Source organism: Dendrobates tinctorius, unplaced genomic scaffold, assembly GCF_039654945.1.
Source record: "Dendrobates tinctorius isolate UK_male_01 unplaced genomic scaffold, ASM3965494v1 ptg000216l, whole genome shotgun sequence".
Lineage (NCBI taxonomy): Eukaryota > Metazoa > Chordata > Amphibia > Anura > Dendrobatidae > Dendrobates > Dendrobates tinctorius.
This window is the reverse complement of record NW_027361883.1, coordinates 468,737-481,199: the sequence shown is the minus strand read 5'-3', so window position 1 is coordinate 481,199 and position 12,463 is coordinate 468,737. Positions and strand designations below refer to the sequence as shown.

Sequence of the window (12,463 nt, the reverse complement as noted above, 5' to 3'; positions counted from 1 at the left end):
GTCAAAAAGTTTTTTCTAATATCTAATCTGTGTCTCCTCCCATTCAGTTTCATCCCATTGCTTCTAGTCTTTCCTTGTGCAAATGAGAATAAAGTTGATCCTTCTACAATGTGACAGCCCTTTAGATAGCTGTCTACAAATATCTAAAGGGCTGTCACATTGTAGAAGGATCAACTTTATTCTCATTTGCACAAGGAAAGACTAGAAGCAATGGGATGAAACTGAATGGGAGGAGACACAGATTAGATATTAGAAAAAACTTTTTGACAGTTAGAGTGATCAATGAGTGGAACAGGCTGCCACGAGAAGTGGTGAGTTCTCCTTCAATGGAAGTCTTCAAACAGAGGCTGGACAAACATCTGACTGGGATGATTTAGCGAATCCTGCTTTGAGCAGGGGGTTGGACCAGATGGCCCAGGAGGTCCCTTCCAACTCTACGATTCTATGATTCCTATCAGTTTAATTAAACACAGCTGGACTCCAATGAAGGAGTAGAACCATCTCAAGGAGGAGCACAAGGAAATGGACAGCATGAGACTTACATATGAGTGTCTGAGCAAAGGGCCTGAATACTTATGACCATGGGATACTTCAGTTTTTCCTTTTTAATAAATTTGCAAAAATTTCTACATTTGTTTTTCTTCAGTGAAGATGGGGTGCAGAGTGTACAGTAATGAGAAAAAAAATGAACTTTTTTGAATTTACCAAATGGCTGCAATGAAACAAAGTGCAAAATTTAAAAGGGGTCTGAATACTTTCCGTAACCACTGTATATGAGGGCATAATGTGTAAAGGGAACCCGTCACCTGTGTTGGCTGATATAACATGCAGCCACTGCCTTTCAGGGCTTATCTACAGAATTCTATAATGCTGTAGATAAGCCCCCGATCCAACCTGAAACACTTAGAAAAATAACTTATACTCACCGGGGGGGGGGGTCCGGTCCGAAGGGTGTTGCAGGTCCGGGTCCGGTGCCTCCCATCTTCTTGCAACACCGCCTTCCTGCTTGCTTCATGCCTCCCCGGCATCACACTTCTGCGCAGTCTGACTTCTCTGCCTTGTTGACGGCAAAGCAAAATTCCTGCAGTGTGCAGGAGGCAGGAAAGGTCAGAGAGGCCCAGCGCCTGCACAATGCAGGAATTTGCTCTGCCCCTCAACAAGGCAGAGATGTTAGCCTGCGCAGAAGTGTGATGCCGGGGAGGCATGAAGCAAGCAGGAGGGCGGTGTCGCAAGAAGATGGGAGGCGTCGGACCCGGACCTGCAACACCCATCGGAATGGACCGCCCCCCCCCCGGGTGAGTATAATAAAACTTAATTTTCTTATCTTTCAGGGAGGACTGGGGGCTTATCTACAGCATTATTATAGAATGGGGTAGATAAGCCCTGAAAGGCAGCGGCCACATCTTATAACGGCCAAAACAGGTGTCAGGTTCCCTTAAGAGTTGTAGGTTTGACACACTTGCTGTACCACAGTGAACTGAAAAAAAAAAAAAAAAAAATTAAAAAGAATACATACAAGTGGCTGACATTGTGGGACATAAATAAAAATTATATGCCAAATGTAAATTTTTGGTGAAGAATCAACAAGTGGGACACAATTGCGAAATTTATTGGTTATATTAAATTTTTGTGGAAATTCAAAAACTGAAAAGTGGGGCGTGCTATATTATTCGGCCCCTTTAACTTTATACTTTGTTGCGCCACCTTTTGCTGCGCTTACAGCTGTAAGTCGCTTGGGGTATGTCTCTATCAGTTTTGTACATCGAGAGACTGAAATTCTCGAGCTCAGTGAGGTTTGATGGAGATCGTTTAGTGGTGTGTGAAATTATGTCCAATTTGCCTTTTTTCTCTGTTTTTGTGCTGTTCCAACAAACATGAAGGAAAAACGTAGTTACTTACCGATAACGGTGTTTCTCAGAGCCCATGACAGCACCATGCAGAGAGGGGATCCGCCCTTCAGGGACAGGAAACCTACAGATAAAAGGGCAGTACCTCTCCCTTGCCTCAGTTGGTTTACAGAGCATCGGAGGACCTCCAGGTTAGTGACAACAACAAAACATATGTGCATTATAGTATTGCTTATCAGAAGAAACACCGTGCCTACACAAAAACACGCTACGAACAGTAAAATATGCTCACCACACGTGACGGGAGGGAATAAACGGGTGCTGTCATGGGCTCTGATAAACACTGTTATCGGTAAGCAACTACGTGTTTCTCAATCCCCGATGACAGCACCACGGAGAGAATTACAGAGATTGGAAGCTTAGGGAGGGACCACAGCCTGAAGGACACTTCTTCCGAAAGTCAAGTCAGACGCGGAAGTTAGAGCTAATCGATAGTGTTTAAAAAAGGTTGAAGGTGATGATCAGGTGGCCACCTTACAGATTTGTTCTATCGATACCTCAGACCTCTCGGTCCATGAGGTCGCTATGGCCCTTGTGGAATGAGCTTTAAACCCATCTGGAATGGTGTTCCCGGTGGATGAATAGGCCAGGGCTATCGCATCTTTTATCCACCTTGCCAGGGTACTCTTGGTCGCTTTGAGTCCCTTTCTAGGCGCCTGGAAACACACAAAGATCATTCCTTCCTACACATCTGGGTGGACTCTAGGTACTGAACCAGACATCTTTTAATGTCTAGGGTGTGGAATTTCTCCGCTTTCCTATTTCTAGGATTTGGACAAAAGGAAGGAAGGAAGGACGGACTACCTCTTAGGCCAGGTCAGGCTTTAGGATAACTAAAATCTTTGTAAAAGGGGGGCCCGCAGATAGGGCCCAAATGTCGCTTACTCTGCGGGTTTGTGTTAGAACTACCAGTAGAACGATCTTTAAGGATAAGATCTTGAGGGGGGCTGTATCTATAGGCTCGAATGGGGGACCTGTTAGAGCAGATGGGACCAGATTCAGATCCCAAGATGGTAGCTTCTGACTAACTAGTGTCTAGATCTTGCTGCAGCTTTAATGAACCACGCTACCCATGGGTTACCTGCAATGTCCCGATTATAGAGTGCACCTAAAGCTGCCACCTGTACCTTAAGGCTGTGTACCCACGTTAGCGTTTAAGAGTTTTTGAAGCGTTTGTTCTGGATCAGACGCTTTAGAAACGCTTAAAATAAGCTTCCCATTCATTTTAATGCATTTTGGCCTTTGTGCCAATGGATGCGGTTTTTTTTCCGCTAAGGAAACGCTTAGCGGGCAAAAACACAGCATGTTCATTAATTTTGCAGAGTAGTCTGCGTTTTTAGCCATTTCCTATGGGCCCAGAAGACACGCGGAAAAAAACGCAGCAAAAACGCGCATTTTCTGGGAAGGAATCCGGTTTTGTGTCAGATTTAAAACGCAAAATGTGTGCACATAGCCTTAAAGTACTGACTGCCAGGCCTCATTCTAGACTCTTTTGTAGAAATTCAAGTATTTCACTAATTGAGGCCTCATCCTGGACTTTTACACTGGAGGTGGACAGGAACTTTTTCAAGGTTTTACCATAAGCCTTTGTAGTAACTGGTTCCCTGCTTTTTAGCAGTGTACAAACTAAGTTCTCGGAGAACCCTCTTTCTCTCAGCAGCGCCCCTTCAAATTCCATGCTGTTAAATGAAGGTTTGCTGCTCGAGGATGTAACACTGGTCCTTGAGATAGAAGGTAGGACCCAAGGGTCGGTGATCGATAGTATCCTCAGCCAGGAGAACCAAGTTCTTTTTGGCCAAAAGGGGGCCATTAGCATCATTCTTGTTTGGTCTTCTCTGACTTTCCGTATGACTGCTGGAATAAAGACGATCGGGGGAAAGGTATGTGTCAGGTTCTGAGTCCATGGAACAATAAAGGCATCTAGTGCCCGAGGATTCCCCTGGAATTCAGAGAGCAAAATGCTTCTACTTTTTTGTTTTTGAAAATCGGCAAATAAATCAATTTCCAGAGTCCCCCACATCCTTGCAATCTGATTGAAAATGGACTGATTTAAAACCCACTCGCCCTGCATTAGTTGAGTGCGGCTCAGAAAATCTGACTTGAATTTCCATCCCCTGAACGTGTAGTGCAAAAAGGGAGAGAAGGTTTTTCTCCGTGAAGCTGAGGATCCTGGAGGAAGTGTCCATTAGAGTTCGGGACTTGGTTCTCCCCTGATGGTTTATATAAGCCACCGTTACTTGGTTGTCCGAGAATATGCGGTTAAGATGTCCCTGTAGGAAAGGTAAAAAAAAAATTTGAAAGAGCGTGACCCAACGCCCAGAGTTCTTTCTGGTTTGAGGAAGCCCTTAATTCCTGACTTCCCCATTCCCCGAGTAACCCGGTTGTCCATGTGAGCTCCCCATCCCGTGGGACTTGCATCGGTAGTAATTATATGGGACACTTGTCACCCAGGGAATCCCTCTGGATAGGTTGCTAGCATCCTTCCACCAAAGTAGGGAATGAATAGAAGAATTTAGAGTTATGTGACCCTCTAAGTGACCTCTTTGTATCGACTGATTTCCTAATATATCCCACTGGAGATCTCGTGTGTAGCTGTGCCCACTGGACTGCTGGTAGATACGCGGAAAGGGAGTCTAGTAGTTACATCGCCTTCCTCAGAGTCATGGAGGGGTTCCCTAAGGCCTTTGCCACTATGTGCATAATGTTCTTTTTTTTTTTTTGCGAACTGGGAGGCGTCACTCTAGTTTTTGAGAGTCTGTTAGTCCTAGGAACTCTTGGATTCTGCTGAGTTCCAGCCTCGACTTCTTTAGATTTAGAAGCCAGCCCAGGCTCACCAGAGTGCTAATTACTCTGTCCCTCTGCAGTTTTGGGCCAACTATAAAAAAAAAAAAATCGTCCAGGTATGAGATTATTAAGATGTCTTGCTCCCTCAGATGAGCCATCAATTCTGCTACCAATTTTGTGAATACGCGGGGAGGTATTGAAATTCTGAAGGGGAGGGCTTTGTATTGGAATTCTCTTATTTCCCCATTTATGGAAACTGCTAGTCTGAGGAATTTCCGGGATTGCTTGCGGATAGGGACGTGATCATACGCGTCGCTGAGATCCAAGACGGTCATAAAACAGTTTGGGGACAGTATTTTGATGGTGGATCTTATTGATTCCTGACATATCTGTTCAATTTCCGCAAGTTCACTATTGTCAGATAGGTGCTGTCTGGTCAGGACACTAGAAATAGTGGGGAGTAGAACCCCTTCCCCGTTTCTTGAGGGGGAACTTCATGTAGGACAGATTTCCCTCCAAGGTTTAAGACTTCGCCTTCTAAGGCTTTTTGTTCTCTTGCCGAAGATCTTAGGGGAGTCACCAAGTAATTTTTACTTTTTCTTGGGACTCTATCCTCAAGCCTAACTTGATTTGGAATCCAAGGGCTGTTTGATATTATTTCCCGGGCCAGAAAGGAAAAAGAGTTAATCTTCACCCCACCCTGGGGAGACCGTCACTTGGGGGGGTGTTGTCTCGGGAAGAGCTGCCAAAGAGGAATCCTCCATCTTTCCTTCTTCCCTCATCCCATCTATTTTGCTCTCTGGGGGGGGTTTCTATGGAAAAATTTTCTGCTCCGAAAAGACTGTTTATATGACGTCGGTCCTAGGTTCGAGAATCCCTTCTTATCCCCCGCTTTTTGGAGGATATCATCCAAAGTTTCTCCGAGCAAAAATTTCCCCTCACAAGGAATCGAGCATAATTTAAGTTTTGTTTGTAAATCCCCTGGCCAGCATTAAGCCATAAAGTTCTCCTGGCCACATTTGAGAGGGCTGCAGATTTAGATGATAAGCAGACAGAATCAGCCGATGAGTCTGCTGAAAAAGCCACCGCACCCGTTATCAAGGGAATGTATTCTAAGATCTTATTTCTGGGTGTCCCTTTCCTCAGCTGTTTCTCCAGCTGATCCACCCCTATCCTTAGGGATCTGGAAGTACATATTGCCGCTATGGCTGGCCTAAGGTTCCCCCCTGCCGATTCCCAGGTCCCTTTAAGGAAGGCGTCAGCTTTTTTATCCAAGGGGTCTTTAAAGTGTAACCATGTCCCCAAAAGGGGAGGGTGAACTTTTTAGAGGCTTTGGCCACAGCAACATCAAGCCTAGGGGCTTTGTCCCGGAATGTGGATGCTTCCTCTTCAAAAGGACATTTCCTTTTAAGTGACAGTACTGAGGAGTGTTTCCTATCCAGTCTCTCCCATTCTTTTTTAATTAGGGTGTGGACATTTGGGTTTATTGGAAACACCCAACGTTTCTTCTGTCCTAATCCCCCAAACTTATATCCTGAACTGTCTCATCAGGACGAGGGTCCGCTACCCCCATGGTAGATCTCACTGCTTTCACCAGGGCATTCACTTCATCTAGGGGAAAGCAGTGACGCCCCCCCGTTTCTTCACCTGAGGATGATGAAGAGGAGTCTGATATGTCAGTATAAGTAGAGGGGTCAGATTAGGCGTATAATGTAGCCTTGTTCTTTTTTACTTTATCCCCCTGCCTAAAGGATGTAAAGGCACTCTGGACCTCTGATCTGATTGCAGATCTTAGCTCAGAGGCAAAATCCGGGGTTTCCTCACATAGTACTTGTTGTATACAGGATTTACAGAGCTTCTTGTTCCAGGATTCCGGTAAAGCTCTGTTACAGGTGAGACAGCACCTGTTTTTCATTTTCCCCGATCTTTTTTTTTACCTAATAAGGGAAGAGAATGAACCCCATTACAATGGTGAACTTTCTCGACGGTCACTCACCATTTAGATGCGGTCGCAGGTACCGGTCCTGAAGGGGGTATAGGATCTTGTAGAGGAAGATCCAGAGATGGTGACTTGCTCACTGCAGATTTGCTGCGCATCGCAGAGTGGCTGCTAGACCGGCTCCCTCACTTGTCTTGGTCCTTTGGAACATCCGACTGCTGCTTGTGGTGGCGCTGCTGCTGCCTAGGCTGATGCTGCTGCTCCAGGTCCTGCTGGTGATCGTTGTCCTCCATGGTTCACGGGGACTGCATGCAGCAAGGATGCCTGCACCTTCCCCGTTTTGAATTTACCGCCCAGCGTCCACTTCCGTTCAGCCCCTCCTCCTGTGCCGCGTCATCGGGGGGAGTGTCTCAACGGCGCATGCACCTGCCGGGAACCCGGAAACCCCACTCTACTTCCAGAGCGGAAGCCATCTTTGTCCACCTTCAGGTGCGCACGCTGCCGGCGCGTGCCCCCCTCCCGAAACTCGGAAGCCTCTGCCTCCTCTCCGGTGCGGCGGCCGCGCTTCCCCCCACTCACCCTGAAGAACCCATTGGTCCCAGCGGTGGCGGCCTCAGGCACTGCACCAGCCGCAGCCTCCCCACTGCTGGAACCCAGGCTGGCCGGCTCTGGATCTTCATACTGAAAATTTCTTCTTCAGGTACCGCAGAAACTGAAGGTTTCCCGTCAGGGACAGGAAACCAACTGATGCGAGGGAGAGGAACCGCCCCTTTTATCTGCAGGTTTCCTGTCCCTGAAGGGCAGATCCCCTCTCTCCGTGGTGCTGTCATGGGGGATTGAGAAATAAACGTGTGTATACCAACACACTTGCAATTGTAATAATTTTCTGGAAGAAATACTTCACTTTCTGGAATAATTTCAAGTGCCATGGCTGTATAGATTTATATATATTTTTTTTTTTTAAACATATGGAGTATCCAAGTGTTTTTAGGTTTTTTTTTCCATCTCTAAGGGCACTTGAGTCTGCAATCATTTCATCACTTGTACCACATATACAAGACAATGAATATTCTCCTATGAAGCTCAGCGCGAGGTTGGGCTTCACAGGAGCACAGAGACGGCGGTGATGGAGGTCATCAGCTACCACATGGAGGCCAAGGGGACACCTCACTGAAATCACACCACTTACATGCTGCTGTAAAAAGGGTCGCCCACTGGACTCCTGCTCTATATGACAGGTGCCCTTTATACAGTCCCCTGTGAGTGTGTTTTGCCTGAAGAAGCACCAGTTTGGCTCTCGGACATGTAGATCTTAAAGGCCGCCATACAAGTTAAATGTCCGATGTGTACAGGGTCTCTGGGCTTGTCTCCAGCAAAGGACTTCGGAGAAAATAAGGATCAGGCAGTAGACATTTCTAGGTCCGATCCTTTCATTTTCAGAGAGGACAAGCCAGTAACAGGCGCCTCTAGGCAAACACGTACTTTACTATCCCCAGCTTGCAGTACCCATAGCTGCAGACAGAGGTCAGCAGAGAGCGAACAGTACAGCACTGCCACCGACACCGCAGGGAGAAAAGTCGCCAAAGGCCGAAATCAGATACCAGGACGAGACGCCATTCAGGACATAGCACGGAGGAGAGCGCATTGTCTTTATAGAAACATATAGGGTTTCTCCAATTGTTAAAATATGATTAATATGGCAAGGAAAATAAATAAATATACTATGAAATGCAAAAATATTATATATGTGTGTAAAACAAAAACAAAACAAAAATTATATTGTTTTTGCAATATCTCGTCAGATGTGTTCCTGCCCACTCATCTTTCATGTGATCTGTGGTCATAATTCGGCTGAGAGGCGCTCCCCCATTGAACTGTCAGACTCCGGTCACACATTCTGCAGCCAGCAATAGACAGTGCAATCAAAGGCTATACAAAGTTTTTAATGAAATAAAAAAAAACTCTCCGAAAAAAAATTTTTTGCAGTCAAAATTAAATGCATTTAAAGTAAGAAGGGAAAAAAAAAAAAAAAAAAAAAAAGTGGACAACCCCTTTAAGAATCAAAGATCATCAGGCTTGTCTTGCAAAATAACAGCAGCAGGGAAGAAAAAAATTCTAAAATAAAAAAAAAAAGCAGCAGCAGTAATGAGAACTTTAACATTTTGGTGGGAATCTCCATAGAAAACACAAACTCACCTGTGGGCTCGGTGGAAACGCTGCTGTTTCTGCTGACAGGTTTCTTGACAACATCGGGAAGAACTATGGATATTCCAGCATTGGTGGGAATTGTGCCGCTTGTGGAGGAGATGGTGCTGTCCGAGCCCAAAGAAGTATTGGACCTGGTTAAGGAGCCTTTCCGTAGACGTCCCTTAAAGAACGCTGCTGCCTTAGACTTCGGCTTCTTGTCATCCTCATCATCGCTGTCTAGTCGGCCGATGCTGCTCGGCACGATGGCAGAGGAGGACTCCATCTGTGAGAGCTTCTTGACCTTCAGTTTGTCCTTCAGTTTCCCGAAAGGAGTTTTGGGTTTGTCTTTGATGGACAGGTCAAACATGCTGGCCGTCAGACTGTTCCTGGTGAACTGGATGGACACTTGGAGCTCCCCGCGTTCCTTCTCTCTTTTTCCTGGCTTGGAATGGAGCTTGTACCATCTGCAAGATAGCAAATAATAAAATGGTTGGGAAGAAAACACAACTTCTCAAGAAGATTCCTCCAAGTCTACAGGTTCTGGGCTCTGTTCACACATGCGCTCGTTGCCGACATTGTTCTGCCTCATGGACTGAAATCAGCAGCGCCAAAACGGGCCCCAATGACTACAACAAGCGCCATTTTTTGTGGAATTGGATATGAAAGTAGATGTGAACAAAGCACTTAAAAAAGGAACAATAACCATAAACAAAAAAACCCCACACCAATGAAAGAATGGAGTGCTCACATTCAACGAACCTGTAAGAGCTGCGCTCACTGCACAGAAGGTCGACCACCACCGGGACCGAGGAGATGGCCGGGGCCCTTTGCAACGAGCAGTAAACTAATAAATTGCAAAGTTGCTTCTTTTTCTAAGCACATTCAGCCACTTATCTCGTGGAGACAAAAATGAACACAATAAACCTCCATTTATTTTGTATGTGGACTTTTTTTTTTTCCTGCTCAAAAAACTCCCGGATGTAAACTAGAACGTCCCCCACCGATTCATTCACTCTTTGTTTCATTGCAGCCATTTGGTAAATTCAAAATAGTGCTTTTTCTCTCATTAATGTGCACTCCGCACCCCACCTTCACTGAAAAAAACAAATTTGCAAATTTATTAAAAAACGAAATGAAATATCGCCTGGTCATAAGTATTCAGACCCTTTGCTCAGTATTGAGTAGACGCACCTTTTGAGCTAGTACAGCCATGAGTCTTCTTGGGAATGATGCCACAAGTTTTTCACCCCTGGATTTGGGGATCCTCGGCCATTCTTCCTTGCAGAACCTCTCCAGTTCCGTCAGGTTGGATGGTGAACGTTGGTGGACAGCCATCTTCAGGTCTCTCCAGAGATGCTCCATTGGGTTTAGGTCAGGGCTCTGGCTGCGCCAGTCAGGAATGGTCACAGGGTTGTTCTGAAGCCACTCCTTTCTTATTTTAGCTGTGTGCTTAGGGTCATTGTCTTGTTGGAAGGTGAACCTTCGGTCAAGTCTGAGGTCCAGAGCACTCTGGAAGAGGTTTTCATCCAGGATTTCTCTGTACTTGGCCACATTCATGTTTCCTTCAATGGCAGCCAGTCGTCCTGTCCCTGCAGCTGAAAAAAACCCCATAGAATGATGCTGCCACCACGTTTCACTGTTGGGATTGTATTGGGCAGGTGATGAGCAGTGCCTGGTTCTCTCCACACATTCCGCTTAGAATTATCACCAAAAAGTTCTCTCTTCGTCTTATCAGACCAGAGAATCTGATTTCACATAGTCTGGGAGTCCTTCATGTGTTTTTTTTTTTTAGCAAACTCTGTGTGGGCTTTCATATGTCTGGCACTGAGGAGAGGCTTCAGTCAGGCCACTCTGCCGATTGGTGGAGGGCTGCAGTGATAGTTGACTTTGTGGCACTTTCTCCCATCTCCCTACTGCATCTCTGGAGCTCAGCCACAGTGATCTTGGGGTTCTTCTTTACCTCTCTCGCCAAGGCTCTTCTCCCACGATTGCTCAGATTGGCAAGATAGCCAGATCTAAGACGACTTCTGGTGGTCCCAAACTTCTTCCATTTAAGGATTATGGAGGCCACTGTGCTCTTAGGAACCTTGGCCAGTTCCTTTGACCTCATGATTCTCATTTTGTCTGACATGCACTGTGAGCTGTGAGGTCTTATATAGACAGGTGTGCGCCTTTACAAATCAAGTCCTATCAGTTTAATTACACACAGCTGGACTCCAATGAAGGAGTAGAACCATCTCAAGGAGGATCACAAGGAAATGGACAGCATGTGACTTACATATGAGTGTCTGAGCAATGGGGCTGAATACTTATTGACCATGTGATATTTCATTTTTTTTTTTTTTTATTATTAAATACATTTGCAAACATTTCTACATTTCTGTTTTTTTCAATCAAGATGGGGTGCAGGGTGCACATTAATGAGAAAAAAAAATGAACTTCGAGTTTACCAAATGGCTGTAATGAAACAGAGTGAAAAATTTAAAGGGGTCTGAATACTTTCAGTACCTACTGTATTCCTGTCCGCGGTCCACAAATTAGATGTGCTGTATTGGAGGTCGGAGCGGCCCCACACACTGGGCCCAAACATAGGGTTTCTGGTCAGGCGGCTGTGTGAGGCCTGCACTTTAGGAGTTGTCATATTTACTCAGGGCTTTATAGACCGAGCCAAGACAAGCACCAGAATCTCCGAGCACACAGCGCCAGACATTACTGCGATGTGTGCCAAGTGTCAGAAGTCAAGAAAACCCAAGACAAATCCCGGCTTCAAGAAATGTCCCCAAATCTTCACAATTTTTCCAACGGGTCAGAGTGGGGGATATATACAGAAAGCCTGCCAATTACTCACTCCCCCGCTGCTATCCATCGGCAGCCGCTCCCCCCTCCCCTGCCGCCCGTCCCATGGCAGCCGCTCCCTACCCCTCGCCGCCCGTCCCATGGCAGCCGCTCCCTACCCCCCGTCCCATGGCAGCCGCTCCCTACCCCCCGTCCCATGGCAGCCGCTCCCTACCCCCCCGTCCCATGGCAGCCGCTCCCTACCCCCCCGTCCCATGGCAGCCGCTCCCTACCCCCCCGTCCCATGGCAGCCGCTCCCTACCCCCCCGTCCCATGGCAGCCGCTCCCTACCCCCCCGTCCCATGGCAGCCGCTCCCTACCCCCCCGTCCCATGGCAGCCGCTCCCTACCCCCCCGTCCCATGGCAGCCGCTCCCTACCCCCCCGTCCCATGGCAGCCGCTCCCTACCCCCCCGTCCCATGGCAGCTGCTCCCTACCCCTCGCCGCCCGTCCCATGGCAGCCGCTCCCTACCCCTCGCCGCCCGTCCCATGGCAGCCGCTCCCTACCCCTCGCCGCCCGTCCCATGGCAGCCGCTCCCTACCCCTCGCCGCCCGTCCCATGGCAGCCGCTCCCTACCCCTCGCCGCCCGTCCCATGGCAGCCGCTCCCTACCCCTCGCCGCCCGTCCCATGGCAGCGCTCGCTGCTCCCCGATGACAGCACTGGATTCTGCAGAAAAACAGTAATTACTACAATAAATGATGACAGTCTGGACAAAGCCACAAGTGCTGCGGTGGCTTCCTGCGGATGCCTGTGTATTGCTGAATCAGCCCTGCGTACTGCAGCAGGACTGATAAAGGACTTGTGTGGCCG

General features: G+C 47.3%; 1 protein-coding gene across 3 annotated transcripts in view; it reads right to left on the bottom strand.

The window, feature by feature from the left end:
- Positions 1–12,463, bottom strand: part of RAB11FIP5 (RAB11 family interacting protein 5) — a 76,771-nt gene that overhangs the window by 37,775 nt on the left and 26,533 nt on the right. For all 3 annotated transcript variants that reach the window (XM_073555064.1, XM_073555063.1, XM_073555062.1), the window contains exon 3: positions 8,827–9,281. In XM_073555064.1, the coding sequence (XP_073411165.1) occupies positions 8,827–9,281 (455 nt within the window). The remainder of the gene's footprint in view (positions 1–8,826; positions 9,282–12,463) is intronic.